The 18,556-nt window shown below is 36.0% G+C and overlaps 1 protein-coding gene and 1 long non-coding RNA gene across 2 annotated transcripts; one reads left to right on the top strand and one right to left on the bottom strand.

Moving 5' to 3' along the window:
* Positions 1–7,507: 7,507 nt before the first annotated feature.
* LOC148240268 (uncharacterized) lies at positions 7,508–9,263 on the top strand. Its single transcript, XR_015816274.1, has 2 exons — positions 7,508–7,694; positions 8,573–9,263. It is a non-coding gene; the product is annotated as an uncharacterized LOC148240268 (long non-coding RNA).
* Positions 9,264–10,369: 1,106 nt separating this feature from the next.
* LOC110823054 (transcription elongation factor TFIIS-like) lies at positions 10,370–11,996 on the bottom strand. The gene has a single exon (XM_022053330.2). It carries the CDS (start codon positions 11,513–11,515, stop codon positions 10,640–10,642), a length of 876 nt encoding a protein of 291 aa, XP_021909022.2. The 5' UTR covers positions 11,516–11,996; the 3' UTR covers positions 10,370–10,639.
* Positions 11,997–18,556: the final 6,560 nt, after the last annotated feature.

Raw genomic sequence — 18,556 nt, 5'->3', positions numbered from 1 at the left:
TCCATATATATATATAAGATATCTCGATTTTTAGTTCGTTTAATTTTACTCAGAATATTAATTATATATAAATGATTATATATTATCTATCCAATATCAAATTACGAATATAAATTACTACTGATATGATATTAAATTATTGATTAAGAACAAATATAAAGATTAATCTTGTCTAATTTTGAGACCAATAAATATTTTTAAAAACTTAAGTTTTATAAAATATTAATATAATACAAATTAAGAATTATCTCTAATTAATTTGTATTGGTCAAGTTTTTGAATTTTTGAATAATCCAAATACATTGAGATATTTGCCAAAACTAGAGATTGAGGAGACATTTAAATATTGTCTTTACATCAAGATATCTTTTCTGTGTAAGATTTTACAGTAAATGAAATTTTAAAAAATAGAATATTCATGCACTATAACCTAACCGTTGATATATACATAGAAAACTTTTCATATATGTACGTGTAATATCCCCTGTTATATATATGTATATATACGTATGCATATGTTAATACAGTGAGTAGTCAAAGATGACATTAGCTCATAAGTCTTGGATATAAGACATAATAGTTTCTCTCCTGCTAAAATGTCCAGCCAAGAGTTTGATGAGATTCAAATGCGTTTGCAAGTCATGTTCGACTCTGATACACAATCCAGAGGCCATTGGCAAAAGTGTAACGGCCCCGAAAATTTAAAATGAAATATGTGTATTAAAAATGTCAAATGCGGAAGCGAAGTCAAAAATTTCGATTAACATCCCTTACACTAAAACCAAAAACGTGCTCAAAATATAAAAGATCAAACTAACTAAAAGAGAAATTCGAAAGTAAAAGCTATGAATATGACTATGGAATCTTTAGGCGTCCCCTTCGTCGTCTTCCTGCGGAACGGGCTCGGGAACAATGTCTTCCTGATCTAAAATGATTAAATAAGGAATGAGCTACACTAGCCCAGAAAAGACATCATGATATCTCACCGTCACGGAGGTAAAGGTGGGTAGAAAACACAAGAAGACCAATGGAGCATGATTTACAACAAATCCTTTTATTAATAATAAAACCTTTACTATCCACTTACCTCGGTGAAATTCATAAAACAATATACGAAAGCAATAACATTATCATCATCATGAAATCATATAAACTGTATAACATAATACTTATCACGCATTTTGTAATTCAATCATTACACAACATATTTTTCCTCATTTACCAGCCTACTAGTATCCATGGGGATCCATAGGGATCCCGCTACCCGTTAACCCTTAACACTTGTAATCAGATTCCAGGGCCGTCCCCATACCCCGTCTGGTATGGGCGCCAAAACTATAAACCTCAATACCCCGTCCGATATGAGGGTGAAACGGGCCGTCCCCATACCCCGTCCGGTATGGGCGCCAAAACACATAAGGTCCTCGTACCCCGTCCGGTATGAGAGACCACAATCCCGGTAGGGTTCCCTACGAACCCGGTCCGTCCACCATCTCCAAGGATATCTAGTCAGGCTGACCACATTATACAATTATCAATCTACATAATCTTTCATTCTCCTTTTCCTCAGTCAGCATCATCAATTCACATACAAACAAGCAAAACAGTAATTTATGCCAAACAAGACAACATACAGCATCGGTTTCTCAATCATTCAACCCATAATCAATAAAACAGTAAAATATGCACACGAAACTATGAAATGAAAACATCAAACCTCATACTGCATTTAAAACTGTAAAACAGGCCAAATAACAGTTAACCGACAAACACATTAAACTCGGGCTCCATTAGCGACCTTAAACAATTTCACACATTCGTTGATTTAACAAATACCGTTTTATCATTATTGAACTTTAATACCGTGATAGGAAATAGGGTAAGGGGTCCTTACTCGTTTCGGGGTCCGAACACGGCTTCACAGTGCGCCTACAGGCTGTCCCTAATTTTTTCTGAATTTTTTTCGGGGAACTGAAACGCACTACCGATACCTGCACGTGTTCCAAAAAATCCCAAATTAGGCCCAGGGCCCCTTTTTGGCCAATATCGCAATTCCGGCACGGCGGCTCCGCCGTGCTCCGGTGATGGCGCCGCCGCTTGCGGCGGCGATTCGGCCACACTTGCATCGGTCCCTGCGATAAAACAACCCTAGGGCCCTCGGGGGGCCAAAAAATTACAGAAAACCGAAGCTTGCCGGCGGCGGTGCTCTCGGGTGCGGCGACTCTCCGGTGAGGTTCGTGTTTTGGTGATTCGGCTCCGATCAACCTATAGAGAAAAGAATGGTGATCACGATGATATAAAAATTGCATCAAACGGAGGCCGGGAAGGGCCTCATCGGAGGCAAAAACCGAGGAGGGGCGCGGCGGTGCCGCTGGGTTTCGGCCGTGTTTTTCGGCCGTTTGGCCGGGATTTTGGCTCCGATTTGGCTACAGGGGAAATCAGCGTGGAAAAATGAGTCGGGAGTATGAAATTTACCTCGATCGGCGGTCGGAAATCTCCCCGGTGCGGCGGCGGGTGGCGGCAGCCGGCTTCTCCGGCGTCTGGTTCGTCTTCTCCGGCGAGGGCAGGCGGCTAGGGTTTTTGTGGTCAGGTGTGGGGGTTCTATTTATACCCTTTTGCCTTTTGATCTCAGCGGTCCATTTTGATTTAATCTGGGCCGTCGTTTTTTATTGAATCTGGGTCGTCTGTGCGATTGCATCTGGGCCGTCCGTGCGCACGCTTGATCTTGGCCGTCCAATCGCGCGTACGCGGATCGCCAACGTGGCCCGTCCCCGGGTCGACGTGGTCTTGCCACGTGGCAGGTCCTGGTTGGCCAGGACTGCTGACTGGGCCTGCTGACGTGGCGCTTTTTTTTTAAAAAAATTTAATAAAAATAATTAATAAGAAAATTACAAAAATACCCATGTTTGGGCGTTACAAAAAGCATTCTCCTCATCACCAACAACAAGAACACCAACAGTATCACCTCCCAACTCCTCATCAGTCGTATAAACAAGAACCATAACCCTAATGATACGGAGGAGTCTGCTATGTTTTCTCTCTATTCTTATAGCAATCTTCATGAAATGTCTACAACCCAATACCTCCCTTCCATCAACTCACCTGATTGTAGGTCAACGACAGTCAACATGGTGGGTTCATGTAACAGGATTGTATGTTTATATGATCATTATGGGAAAAAATTTCTCCTATAGAACCCCAATTTCAGCATTTTAATCGCGAGAGAAGAAATGTCGTTGTTGATGTAATTCTTTCTGGGTTTGAATATCTTACAGAGAGTGAGGATTACAAGGTGATAAAACTCATGAGAATTCCGACAAGAGCTTGTTGTATAGAACTTTACAGCATAGAAGAAGATTCTTGGAAGAGAATTGATGTTCAAGGAACGGGTGTAGTTGATTTTTTCAAAAATTTAAGCATGGGGGTGAACGAAACCTTGTCTTGGTTTACTGTAAATTTTGCCAACAATGAAGGAAGAATCACTACATTTGATGTGGGCAAGGAGGTTTTTGTGAACACAAGGCTGCCTTGTAATACTAATAAGTTTTTTACATTCATGTGGTTCTACCAATTAGGTGAATGTTTAACGGTTTGTGTTAGTTAATGGTATAGCCGAAGGATGGAGCACGGTTGGTGGTTTGACGTGTGGGTTTTACATCAAATTGGTGTAGAGGAGTCTTGGAGTAAATTGTATAAAATTGATCCCATTCCTGGGTTGTATTGGTGTTGCTATCCAATGGGTTTTTGGAAGGATGACAAGGTGTTTCTTGATAATGGCAAGGGAGAGATGGTCTTATATGACATAGATATCCAACAAGTCATTGACCTCGAAATTGAAGGAGTATATAGAACCTTACAGATTGTTGCTTACGAAGAGAGTATGGATAAGATTATCAAAGACTCTTCCGATTGATATTTCTCTATTTAATTTTTCTTCTAAACTAACTTTTGGTAAAATGGTTTGTACTTTACATTTCTTTATGCAGTAGTAGGTTCGAGTCGAGTTTTGTTATATGTGTGTTCTTAATAAAAGATTGTAATACTATTAGTTATATTATTATTAATGTATTGGCGCTGCCTAATTATTGAAATACATGATTTCTATTAAAAAAAGTTCTTTTCTATATAGATGATTCCTTTTAACGTGTTATACAAATTCTTCTTCTCCTATGAATTTTTGTGGATGTATGATTCAAAGTTTCCAAATGTCTTTAACTAACTTAATATAATTAATCAAGAAAAAATATAATATATGAAAATCCAAATTAAGTCATCACGACTATGTACACGAGACCATCCCAAAAATTTGTCTTAAAAAAAATTTGAGTATTTAGAGAAAAACCATGATAGTCAGTTCGAAAACCCGCACACAGCTACAGCACCTGGATCAAATTTGAGCAATGGCTGCACTAGGAGAACCACAAATAGAAAGCTCACACATACACATAAAAGAGACACTAATCTTAGAAAGCATGTTTCCTTGTCATCAAAGAGGTAAATATGTGAGTGATGAACATGTATTAATTTAAGAGACTTGAAAAAAAAACACTCACACAAATCAACTGTTCTAGCTGGTGGAGCTACAAATCATATGACCTCATAATTCGTTAAGAACTATCTCCTAAAGTTTTTATCTTAAACAATTCTCTTAGTTCTCTTGACTTATAATAATATCTTAATCTATTATAATTTAATCTGATACCTTGTTTACATTTGCTTGCGTGAAGAAATTAAAAAATATCACCGATTAAGTTACAACAAAAACAATTAACCAGGCTAGTCTTACAAAGCAATGGCATAAGTACATAACTAGTGGATCAACAATGTCAAAATAAAGAAATAGTGGCATAGAGCTTTTTTTGCTTGTTTTACACAGACTGGAATCAGAAGAAAATGTTTACAGGTTCTGCTATGTTTGCTTTTCCTGCTCTGGTTTTTTTTTGCTTTTATCGTTTTCCATCAAATCTGGTATCAGAGCCAGGCTCTGGTCCTTTGGGCAATTGAGTAAAAGGTTTTGGGGAGTGTAGGGAAACACTAGAGAAAGTGCAGAGAATGGCAGCAAACGTTTTTTTATCATCCTCACAACCGCTCATACTGATTTTCACAGGTGAAAAGGATGAGTTTTGGAGTATTAAGATGAAGACTCTTTTAAAGTCTCAGGATCTTTAGAATTTGGTCGAATATGGTTTCATGGATTTAGAAGACCCAGATGAAGAGGCAGAAGAAAGATTGGAAGAAACCAAAAAGAAGGATGCCAAAGCTTTATTCCTAATTCAACAAGCTGTCCATGAAACAATTTTCTCAAAGAATTGCAACAGCAGCAACATCTTTGGAGGCCTGGTAAATTTTGAAGAAGGAGTTCCAAGGCTCCTCGAAGGTAATCACAGTAAATTTGCAAACATACCGTCGTGAATTTGAAACTCTGTCTATAAAAAATGATGAATCTGTTCAAGTTTATTTGTCTAGAGTTTCTTCTCTAGTTAATCAAATAAAGTCGTATGGTGAAGTGATTTCTAAAGAAACGGTTGTTGCTAAAATATTAAGGAGTCTTACTCCTAAATTTGAACATATTGTTGCAGCTATTGAGGAAGCCCATGATTCACAAATTATTCATTTGATGAGCTAATGAATTCCTTACAGGCTCATGAAGACAGATTGCTCAGGTCATATGAAAAGAATGAAGAAAAAGCCTTTCAGGTGAAGGGGGAGATGCATGAAAATGCTGCTGGATGTGGCAGTGGCAGTGGCAGTGGCAGAGGTGGCTTTCATGAAAGAGGCCGAGGAAAAGGTGCAGGTAGAAGAGTATCTAATGAAGAGAGGCAAAGGAAGATCTTTAAATGTTACTACGGTAATAAACCAGGTCATAGAGAGGCTTATTGTTGGAAAAAACAAAAAGATGAGAACAACCAAGCAAGTTTTGCAGAGGAACCAGATGAAGAAAGAAAGTTGTTCATGGCTCTTTTTTGTGAGAGAGAACAGTCTAACAATGTTTGGTTTTTGGACAGCGGTTGTTTTAACTATATGTGTGGAACAAAATTATTATTTAAGGAACCTGATGAGTCCGATAAAATAGATGTGACGCTAGGAGACAGCAAGAAGATTTGAGTTGAAGGCAAAGGTATCATAAGCATTAAAACTAGTCAAGGGAATGCTAAGATTTTACAAGATGTGATGCTTGTTCCTGATTTATCTCATAATCTGCTTAACATTGGGCAATTAATGATTAGTGGATACTCAATTCTGTTTGACACTAATTGTTGCACTATTAGAGATAAGAAATCTGAGCAAATCACCGCTAAAGTTCCGATGGCTAAAAATAAAATGTTTCCGCTAGAAGTTTCAATGATCGAGAATTGTACTATGGTTGCTAGTGGTGATAGTGAGACTCGATTGTGCCATTTACGGTATGGACACTTAAATATTAATGGATTAAAATTGTTGAGTCAAAAGGAAATGGTTTTTTGGATTGCCAAAACTTGAGAATCTTAGTTTTTGTAAAGGTTGTGTTTATGGAAAACAAAGTAAAAAGTCTTTTCCCATAGGAAAGGCCTGGAGAGCCTTTAATTGCCTTGAGTTAGTGCATGCAGACTTGTGTGGGCCTATGAATACAAAATCTCTTGGTGGTAGTCGATATTTTCTACTGTTTATAGACGATTATAGCCACATGAGTTGGGTTTATTTTTTAGAAAGCAAGTCTGAAGCTTTTGACAGATTTAAGAAGTTTAAAGCACTTATAGAAAAAACAAAGATCTTTTAATAAAGACATTGCGAACAGATAGAGGAGGTGAATTTGTTTCAACTGATTTTAATACTTTTTGTGAGGAAAATGGAATTCGCAGGGAGCTTGCAGCGCCATACACACCACAACAAAACAGTATAGCTGAAAGAAAGAACAAAACAGTAGTGGAGATAGCCAGAAGTATGATGCAAGCAAAAGGTCTTCCTATTTATTTTTGGGCAGAAGCTGTTGCAACAGCGGTGTATATTCTCAATTTGTCTCCTACAAAAACTATTCGTAATCAAACACCTGTTGAGGCTTAGACAGGTAGAAAACCAACGATAAGCCACTTAAAAGTTTTTGGTTAAAACCCATTCTAGAAAATTTGATGAAAAATCTGAAAAGTACATTTTTGTTGGTTATTGCTCACAATCCAAAGCATTTAAGCTCGATAACCCCACTAGTGGCAAGATCACAATTAATAGAGATGTAGTTTTTAATGAAGATGCAAAATGGATTTGGAATGAAGAAAACAAAGAGCAGCATGTTCAAGTGTTAAAAGATAATGTTGCATCGTCGCTGAATTCAACACCAACAATTTCTAGCTCCGGCACTCCTGGAAGTAGCAATTCATTTGTTCCTACAAGCAATGAATCATCATCTTCAAGTTCATCAAGTGAAACTCCTCCAAAGAAATGTAGATCCTTGTAAGAAATTTATAATTCTTGTACTTTTGCTCTGCTCGTCTCAGATCCTATTCACTTTGAAGAAACTGTAAAAAGCAAGGAATGGTATAAAGCTATGGAAAATGAGCTGTCAGCTATTAAGAAAAATCAAACCTGGGATTTGCTTGACTTACCGAAAGGAAAGAATGCTATTGGGCTCAAATGGGTGTTCAGAACTAAGTATCATGCAGAGGGGAGCATCCAAAAACACAAGGCGAGGCTGGTTGTAAAAGGCTATTCTCAACAACAAGGTATTGACTTTTATGAAACCTTTTCTCCTGTTGCACGCTTTGAAACGGTGAGAATTTTTCTAGCCTTAGCTGCTCAATTAAATTGGCCAGTATACTAATTTGATGCTAAATCTGTTTTTTTAAATGGTGATTTGGAAAAAGTGTACGTCTCACAGCCTGAAGGTTTTGTAGCAAATGGTAATGAAGATAAAGTTTACAAGTTAAAAAAGGCGCTTTATGGCTTAAAGCAAGCACCACGGGCATGGTATTTCAAAATTGATTCTTATTTTCAGGAGAATGGATTTGAAAGAAGTGAAAATGAGCGTACGTTTTATTTAAAGAAAAATGGTAAAGATGAATTTCTGGTAATATGATAAAGATGAATTTCTGGTAGTATGTCTCTATGTTGATAATATGATTTATATGGGTTCTAGTGAGTTTATAATTGCTGAGTTTAAGGCCTGCATGATGAAAAAATTTGAAATGACAGACTTAAACTTGTTACATTATTTTCTTGGTATTGAAGTAATGCAAGTTGTGGATGGAATCTTTATTTCACAAAGAAAATATGCAATGGATCTTTTGAAGAAGTTCAATATGCTAAACTGCAAAAAAGAAGTCACACCCATAAATATAAATGAAAAATTAAGTCAAGATGATGGTGCTGGAAGTGTGAATGCAACATATTTCAGAAGTATTGTTGGAGGCTTGAATTATTTGTCTCATACTAAACCGGATATTGCTTTCTCTGTTGGAGTTGTGTCCAGATTTATGCATAATCCAAGCAAGCTGCATCTTGGAGTTGCAAAGAGAATTTTAAGATATATAGCAAGAACTGCAGAGTTGGGAATTTGGTACTCCAAGGTATCAACTTTTAAACTAACAGGTTTCACTGATAGTGATCATGCAGGTTGTATCAATGATAGAAAAAGTACGTCTGGATTTCTGTTCAATCTTGGATCAGGAGCAATTTCATGGAGTTTAAAGAAGTAGGAGGTGGTAGCATTATCATCATCAGAGGCTGAATATATTGCAGCAACAGTATCAGCCAGTCAAGCAGTTTGGCTAAGGAGACTTCTTGCCGATTTTGATCAGAAGCAAGCTGGAGCAACAGAGATCTTTTGTGATAGCATGTCAGCTATTGCAATGACGAAGAATCAAGCTTATCACAGCAGAACAAAACATATTGACGTTCCTTATCACTTCATTCGGAGGCTTGTTACAAGTGAAGAAATCATGTTAAAATCTTATAATACAAAGGAACAAGTTGCTGATATACTGACAAAGGCGCTTCCATTGGAAAAGCATGAGAATTTCAGAAAAATTATGGGAGTTAGTAACTTTGAATCAAGGGGGAGTGTTGAAATGTAATTTAAAGTTTGAATGAGTCTTTCTCTTATCTGTTAGTTTCCTAAATTTAAGCAAGTTTCTTTTACAGTTGCAAATAGGTAACAGAGTAGTGGGATTAGTTGTGAGATTTGATGACGATTTTTTTAGCTCTGTTTGTTTTATGTAAGCCTATATATAGAGGCTCTTTTTGCTTGTTTTACACAGACTGGAATCAGAAGAAAAGGTTTACAGGTTCTGCTACGTTTGCTTTTTCTGCTCTGGTTTTTTTTTGCTTTTATCTTTTTCCATCACAGCACTTACGAGCATATTTTTCACCTTGGATCATGCATGATAAGCTAGAACTCGAAGAAACAAGTATAGTGGCTCAATCTAAAGCTTAAGGCAGAGTATGTGGCTGCAAAAAGTGTAGTGAATTATTTTAACCAAACCCTCACAACTCTTAGATAATGCTCTTGATCCCTATAAAAGCACTTTGTTAAGAGAGTTTGACAAACAACTAAGCATAAAATTTGTAAGAGAACTTAAAAAAATTTCCGAATTTGTTATAAACATAACCTACAGTATCCACTAAATAAGCCTCGAGTTCTAGACCATTCTATGATTGAAGGCTGCAGCAGACTTGTATTCAGAAATTCAATCATATTCATGTAAAATAAATATCATCATAATAAATACTTAAAAAAGATTTGCAGAATTCAACACTTCATATGCAACCTACAAAAAATAAGACATGAAACAAAAGTTATTGAAACTCAGAAGATCGGTATTATATTTTCTCTTTTAAAAATAAGAAGGAACTCAAAACTAAATTTTGCAAGAGAAAACACCTCCATAACCATTTGAATCCAAAAGATAATCAGCAAAAATATATATATATATATGTATAATCAAATACTTGGCCTACACACTCTTTTATTTTGGGGCCAGAGGATCATCCAAAACACCTACAAAGGAAAGGTGTCCTCCTTAAGCACAAAGAGAAAACTGGCATGTACACATTAAAAATAATAATGAAAGAAACATTTAAAAGGATTTTTCATTGTCATGAAGAAGGTAAAAATGTGAGTGATGACTGTATATAAATTTAAGGGACCAACATTGATTCTTGCTGGTGGAGCTGCAAATCATGAATATCATCAAACATGCCTTAAATATTTCTGCCAAATGCTTTCATAATTTCTTGAACAACTATATCTTGCTTTCTCATCTTTAAAAATATTACATAATTACTCTCAAGACTCCATCGAAGACAATAAACAACTAACAACTATAAAATTCCTCTGCAGAGTCACCACCAATCAAGACTCCATCCATGGGGATTCCCTCAATTCATCCCCAAGAAAATTTTTTCATTCCACAAATTGTTGCTATGTACATTAGATGCTTAGAAGAACAATCCATAAAGGAAAATAGAAACAGAGAAGCACAAAATGAAAAATTTCAAATCAGCAAAATGTTCATCTCATTACATTGAATTTTTCAAAGAGACTCAAAGAGCCATATTCATTTACATCAAATTTCAACAGGACTCTAACAGTGGCACTCACCTATTACATCAAATTTCTTTCTAACGAAGCAGTACAGGATATTACTTCTTTTCCAATGGTCTAAACTAATCAATATACAGCATTACATTCAGATAATTGATGTATCAAAGACTCTTCCCTAAGTGCAGCCCTGTTTCTTATCTCACTCATCTCAAGCTTAAGTTGATTGCTTGCCATCTCCTCACTTTTCATCTTGATCAGCTCAGCAGGTTTGATATCTCCACAAAGAACCTTTCTCCTCAAGTCTGGATTTTTTACATCCCTCAGGTTGAACAGAATGGACCTGTACTTCATCTTTTGATTACCAAGGCAAGTACCCATCTGAGCAAACATCTCAGACTCAACCATTGCAGCAACCTCAACAGGATCCCCCAAACACATATTCTTTTCAATCTTTCCCCTGGATTCTGATGCTACCTTTGAGAAGGCTTCTTCAAGCATGGCCCTGACTTTTTTCCTTGGTGCATCTTCCACTTTCTGAGACGAAGGTTGAACAGGAGTTTGCAATGGCATCTTGAGGCGAATGATGAGCCCTTTGTTCGAAGCTTTGGTTGACTCTTCCATCTTCAGAGATGAGGGTTGAAGAGGGGGCGAGTTTGAAACATTGTCAGAACTAGGATGAGGAGGAGGCGCTGGACGCAACTTGATGCGAATGATACCAGGCCGCATCAAACGTTTTGAGACCTCGATCTCTCTCTTCTTCCACACATCGATAAGCCGGGAAGCTGCAGAGCAGATCTTTCTGCTCTTGTGCTTACAGAGATTTTGCAGCTTCTTGTAGATGTTGTGGGTGTTGATGATTTCAGCGTTGAAGGGACAGGTTTCAAGCTTCTTCAAACAATCAACACATCTGGAAATGTCAGATGAACCGCGAAGAATACCCTTTATGTTTGCAGAATCAGCGGCTTTCTTGGCAGCTGCAAGAATCTCCAATGTTTCATCCATCTTGAAATCTTTCTCGCAGGCAATAGAGAATCTGAAGAAGGAAAGGTTTCAACGGTTTGTTTGGAAGAGAGAAACGCAGAAAGAAAACAGAGACTGAGATCTCTCTTCTTCTTATCACAGAAGCAAGGAAAGGGAAGCGATTTGCAGAAGAATGAAAACAACGGAAGGAAACCCAGAGAATTTCTTCTATTTCGAAACAAGAAGGGAGACAAACTGTAAATCCCTTCTCTCGATTTGGAACAGAGAAGGCCTAAAAGAAAACACAGAGGTTGAATCTCTCTTTTTCTTACCACAGAAGCGATTTGCAGAAGAATGGAAAAAATGGAAGGAAACCCAGAGAGTCTCTTCTTCTTAATCTTGAAAACAAGAATGGAAACAAACAGTGAATGTTTTGTTTGGATTTCCGCTTCTTATCCTTCTTCTTTCTTAGAAACAGAGACTCATCTTCTCCTCGTCGGATCAGGAAAACAGAGTTTAAATTTTGAAGTGAATTTCCTATTCTGCCCTCAACTTACCGTTACTTTTCTTGTGTTGGAATCTCGGGTCGGGTCCTAGCTGTTGCTCGCCGCGCCATTGACAGAGAATAAATATCACATTAAGATTCTCCATATGTCCAGGCTCAGGCCCATGTCTAGACCGAGACCAAGGCTCAAACTATCATCCAAGCCTAGACACAGACCCAGACCCAGGGCCATACTTGTCCATCCACTTACTAACTTATACATATATATATATATATGTATATATTCCTCTTAAGCTGAAAAAAGAATCAGTGCTGCTAGAATAAATTAAATATGACAAAATACAAATTATGTTTGAGATGAAAATTTTAATTAATTAAAAATTATTATTATTAACCCAAATCTTTTTCGCAATTTAAGATGGCAAAATGAAAACATATAAAAATAAATCAATCAAATAAACGAAATTAAATAATACCTTGTTTATAATAGTTTGAAATTTTTTTTTTTTTCTATTGGATGATTACGAAGAAAGTATTATTTACGTGCTCTCAACTATAGGGTTTGGCGTACAATGGTTACATTATGGGATTCAACTATAGGGTTTGGCGTACAAGGGTTACATTATGGGATAACGATGATGCAACGGATTGTCGTCTGAAATTTGTTCTATATATCTTACTAGTTAACACGTTATATTTAAGATGCAAGGTAGTCATACTTAAATTATTAAATATTATATTATTTAAATAGACCAATACTTATAAATAAGTTAATCAAACTCTTTCGTTTTCGTTTGGATTAAGTAGTTTAATATACATAAAAAATTAAATCACAGATTATTTATTTATTTTCCATAGACAATAAGGTAATTAGGTTTATGAGATTCAATAGAGGTATCATCATCTTTTGCACTATCAATGTCTTTGCCTAGTAGTTTAAAACTGATGTATAAGTTCATTTATTAAATTTAAAAAAAAAATAAATATAACATAAAAGATAGTTTTACTAACCGTAATATTTAGTATATTTGACACAATTATTGTTTTAATTATATATATTTTTTGTTCAAAGAGTAAAACAAAAAAATATAAATATTTATATTTTTTCGTTATCATTTAATCTTAAGAGTAAAATTAATGCACCAATTATAATTTGCTTACGCATATATTTTTAGTTAAATTCAAGTAATTACATTATATAAAAGCATAGAATTTTTTGGTAGTTGATGCTTATTCAATATATGTATATAAATAAAATATGAGATATTGCACATAATATATATAAATTATTAAAGATAAAAATAAAAAAATACTGTAGGTTCATTCATGATATACATCTTATTATATTTGAAAACAAGATCGAAAGAAGCACTTGAAAGAAAAAGATTAATAACTTCCCATTCGTTCTTAGCTACAAAAGATTTTACACCTGACTTGCGAAGAACTGAGGTATGCATCATGTGAATCATAATATTATTTTCAATAGTTAGTGCTGTTATATTCTTAGCATCGTTTAAATTAGGAGCTAAATCAACTTTTTTATTTTCAACAAATTAGGAGCTATTGACAAAATCCATGTTTCAATACTCAACTCTCCTGCAAACACAAGCAAAAAAAGATCTCATATTAGTAGACAACCAAAATTAAAATACAATCAGTGTTTCTGCTGTATTGTTTATTAGTATATATAACATTATGTAAGAAACATCAACTGAATATTTTTATTGATTAGAAGCATATCAATAATTATTAAAAAATGTAATGAGAACTTAAAACTAGTACCAAAATACAATATAGTTTAAAGTACCTTACTACTAATTCTTCTATGAGTTTAAGAACGAATTTTGGTACTGACAATATCTACAACCTCAATATTTGTCTTTAAATGATGAATGAAAGCAAGAATATTAAGTATTTGATTTAGAAAGAAAGCTATGAAGATTGCCAAATGTTCGTGAAATAGCATTTACCGACAAATGTGAAAATTATCTTTTTTTCTAATGACATTTCGAAGTAGATAAACATATTAACAATCAACATCATATATATAACTAGTAAAAATTAAGATATTTTCCAAAAATCAGCCCAAAAAACTTCATTGAAATAAAAAAGAAACACTCTTATTGTAGAAAAAAAAAACAACAAAGCACAAAAAAGTTAAACTGTGATTATGTATAAAATAGATTTGTTAATAAAATAAAACTTAAATTTATTTTATTTTTCTTTTATACTTGTTAACATAAATTTATTGTTTATTATTTTTTTTGAAGCAAAATAATATATTTTATTCTAAAAGAAAAAAATTGATATTCTTTTTCTTTGAAAAATTGTAGTAGTATAAATTATATTTAATTATTCTTCTAAGTTTTTAATTATAAAACAAAATTATTAATTATTTACTTTTATATCATTAGTAAATAAGGCCGTACTATGAACCATTAAATATTTTGTTAATGTAATTAATTATTTATAATTAATATTATTAGTATTTTTTTACAAGTTAAACAAAATGATCGAAATACTTCTAATCAATATATTTATCGCATTAGTTAAATAATCGGTATGTCTCTTCCTCTACGAGAAGTCAGAGCTTTGAGTCGGATTATATTTACATATATGTTCTAATTTAAATTTTATTTATGTTGCAGTTAATTATTTATATGAATTAATTTATAAATATAGGAATGTACTAAAAAAAGTATTCATATAATTAAAAATTAATAAAATTATTAAATAATACACATATATCCATGACTATTTTAATTTAATTTAGTTTTTTCATATATTTATTTCTACCTTACTACTTTTGTTTTTTCTATAACATAATTAATCTTAGTTTTTCCTTCCTTTAATTTTCTTCAGACTATTCATTATATATCAACGGTTATATATAAATTACTAATATAAATTATTAGTGATATAATATTAAATTATTGATTAAAAATAAAAATAAAACTTAATATTGTCTAATTTTGTGACCAATAAATACTCTTAAAAATTTAAGTTTTATAAAATATTAATATAATACAAATTAAGAATTAACTTTAATTAATTTATATTAGTCAAGTTTTTGAATTTTTGAATAATCCAAATACATTGAGATATTTGTCAAAACTAGAGATTGAGGAAACTTTAATACCTCAAGATATTTTTCTTCTTTTAGATTTTACAGTAAATAAAATTTTAGAAAAAAATTATTCATATAATATAAACTAATCGTTGGTATATACATAAAAAACATTCTATATATATATAAGATATCTCAATTTTTAGTTCGCTTAATTTTACTCAGAATATTCGTTATATATAAATGGTTATATATTATCTATCCAATACCAAATTACGAATATAAATTACTACTGATATAATATTAAATTATTGATTAAAAACACATATAAACCTTAACTTTGTCTAATTTTGAAACCAATAAATACTTTTAAAAACTTAAGTTTTATAAAATATTAATATAATACAAATTAAGAATTAACTCTAATTAATTTATATCGGTCAAGTTTTTGAAGTTTTGAATAATTCAAATACATTGAGATATTTGACAAACCTAGAGATTGAGGAGACATTTAAATATTATTTTTATATATTTTATATTTAAGATGTAACGCCCAATAAATTTTAATTTATTATTATTATTATTTTTATTAATTTATTTGTTGTAGCGCCCGGGGAAATTGGAGAAATTGAAGGAAAAAAAAAAACGCGCGTGCCACGTCAGCAGCCGCGTCAGCAGACTCAGTCAGCAGTCCTGGCCAACCAGGACCTGCCACGTGGCAAAACCACGTCGACCGGGGACGGGCCACGTTGGCGATCCGTGTGCACGCGATCGGACGGCCCAGATCAATCGCGCGCACGGACGGCCCAGATTTAATCGCAAGGACGGCCCAGATTTAATCAAAAACGGACGGCCCAGATTAAAACAAAATGGACGGCTGAGATCAAAAGGCAAAATGGTATAAATAAGACCCCCACACCAGACCCCAAACCCTAGCCGCCTGCCCTCGCCGGAGAAGACGAACCAGAAGCCGGCCGCCGCCACCCGCCGCCGCACCGGAGGGATTTGCGACCGCTGATCGAGGTAAATTTCATACCCCCGACTCGTTTTTCCACGCTGATTTCTCCAGTGGCCAAATCGGAGCCAAAATCCCGGCCAAACGGCTGAAAAACACGGTCGAAAGCCAGCGGCGCCGCCGCGCCCCTTCTCGGTTTTTGCCTCCGATGAGGCCCTTCCCGGCCTCCGTTTAATACAATTTTTATATCACCGTGATCACCATTCTTTTCTCTATAGGTTGATCAGAGCTGAATCACCAAAACACGAACTTCACCGGAGAGCCGCCGCACCCGAGAGCACCGCCGCCGGTAAGCTTCGGTTTTCCGTAAATTTTCGGCCCCCCGAGGGCCGTAGGTTTGTTTTATCGCAGGAACCAATGAGAGTGTGGCTGAATTCGGCCGGAAACGGCCGAAAACGGCCAACCCGAGGCAAACCACCGCTGCAAGCGGCGGCGCCGTTGCCGGAGCACGGCGGAGCCGCCGTGCCGGAGTTGCGATATTGGCCGAAAGGGGCCCTGGGCCTAATTTGGGATTTTTTTGGAACACGTGCAGGTACCAGTAGTGCGTTTCAGTTCCCCGATAAAAAATTCAGGGAAAATTAGGGACAGCCTGCAAGCGTACTGTGAAGCCGTGTTCGGACCCCGAAACGAGTAAGGACCCCTCACCTTATTTCCTATCACGGTTTTAAAGTTCAATAAATGATAAAACGGTATTTCATGAATCAACGAATGTGTGAAATTGCTTAAGGTCGCTAATGGAGCCCGAGTCTAGTGTGTTTGTCGGTTAACTGTTATTTGGCCTGTTTTACAGTTTTAAATGCAGCATGAGGTTCGATGTTTTCATTTTATAGTGTCGTGTGCATATTTTACTGTTTTATTGATTATGGATTGAATGACCGGGATATTGATGCTGTATGTTGTCTGTTTGGCATAAATTATCGTTTTGCTTGTTTGTATGTGATTGATAATGCTGACAGGGAAAAGGAGAATGAAAGATTATGTAAATGGAAATTGTATAATGTGTTTAGTCTGACTAGATATCCTGGGAGATGGTGGACGGACCGGGTCCGTAGGGAACCCTACCAGGATTGTGGTCTCCCATACCGAACGGGGTATGGAGATCTTATGTGTTTTGGCGCCCATACCGGATGGGGTATGGGGACGGCTCGTTTCACCCTCATACCGGACGGAGTAATGAGGTCTATGGTTTGGCGCCCATACCGGACGGGGTATGGGGACGGCCCTGGAATATGATTTCAAGTGTTAAGGGTTAACGGGTAGCGGGACCCCTATGGATCTCCATGGATACTAGTGGGCTGGTAAATGAGGAAAATATATTGTGTAACGATTGAATTACGAAAGGCTTGATAGGTATTATGTTATACAGTTTATATATATAGTTTCATGATGATGATGATGTTATTGCTTTCGTATATTGTTTTATGAATTTCACCGAGGTAAGTGAATGGTAAAGGTTTTATTATTAATAAAAGGATTTGTTGTAAATTATGCTCCATTGGTCTTTTTGTGTTTTCTACCCACCTTTACCTCCGTGACGGTGAGATATCGTGATCTCTTTACTGGGTTAGTGTAGCTCATTCCTTATTTAATCATTTCAGATCAAGAGGACATCGTTCCCGAGTCGGTTCTGCAGGAGGACGACGAAGGGGACGCCTAAAGACTCCATAGTCATATTCGTAGCTTTTACTTTCAAGTTTCTCCTTTAGGTAGTTTGATCTTTTATATTTTGTGAGCACGTTTTTGGTTTTAGTGTAAGGGATGTTATTCAAATTTTGACTTCGCTTCCGCATTTGATATTTTTAATACACATTTCATTCTGAATTTTCGGGGCTGTTACAGTTATTTATTTTATTTTATTTTTATTGAATTAAATTAAAATAAACCTAATAAAATAAAATAAATATAAAATTGGGTAAAAATATTATCTGGATTTAATTGAAATTGATTTTGGAAAAAAAGAGTGAAAATTAGGATTCTGGGGGTATTTTTGAAAAGAAAATTGAAAATCAGGGGTCAAAATACAATTTAGAAAAATTGTGCCCCGTCAGCGCCACGTCAGCAGCCATGTCAGCGGTCCAGTCAGCAGCCCTGGCCAACCAGGATCTGCTGCGTGGCAAGACCACGTCGACCCGGGAACGGGCCACGTGGGCGATCCGCGTGCGCGCGATCGGACGGCCCAGATGCGTCCCCGCGCGCACGGACAGCCCAGATGCAAGCGCACAAACGGCCCAGATTCAATCGCGCACGGACGGCCCAGATTTAATCAAAATGGACGGCTGTGATCAAAAGGCAAAAGGGTATAAATAGAACCCCCACACCTGACCACAAAAACCCTAGCCGCCTGCCCTCGCCGGAGAAGACGAACCAGACGCCAGAGGAGCCGGCCGCCGCCACCCGCCGCCGCACCGAGGAGTTTTTCGACCGCCGATCGAGGTAAATTTCATACCACCGGTTCGTTTTTCCACGCTGAGTTCCCCTGTGGCCAAATCGGAGCCA

This window comes from Carica papaya, chromosome 9 (genome assembly GCF_054855325.1).
Source record: "Carica papaya isolate Zhongbai chromosome 9, ASM5485532v1, whole genome shotgun sequence".
NCBI lineage: Eukaryota > Viridiplantae > Streptophyta > Magnoliopsida > Brassicales > Caricaceae > Carica > Carica papaya.
The sequence above is the reverse complement of the archived record's forward strand: the minus strand, read 5'-3'. Positions and strand labels throughout refer to the sequence as shown.

Excerpts from the sequence above, each read along its gene's own strand:
- LOC110823054 (XM_022053330.2), bottom strand. The coding sequence starts at position 11,515 with ATGGATGAAACATTGGAGATTCTTGCAGCTGCCAAGAAAGCCGCTGAT.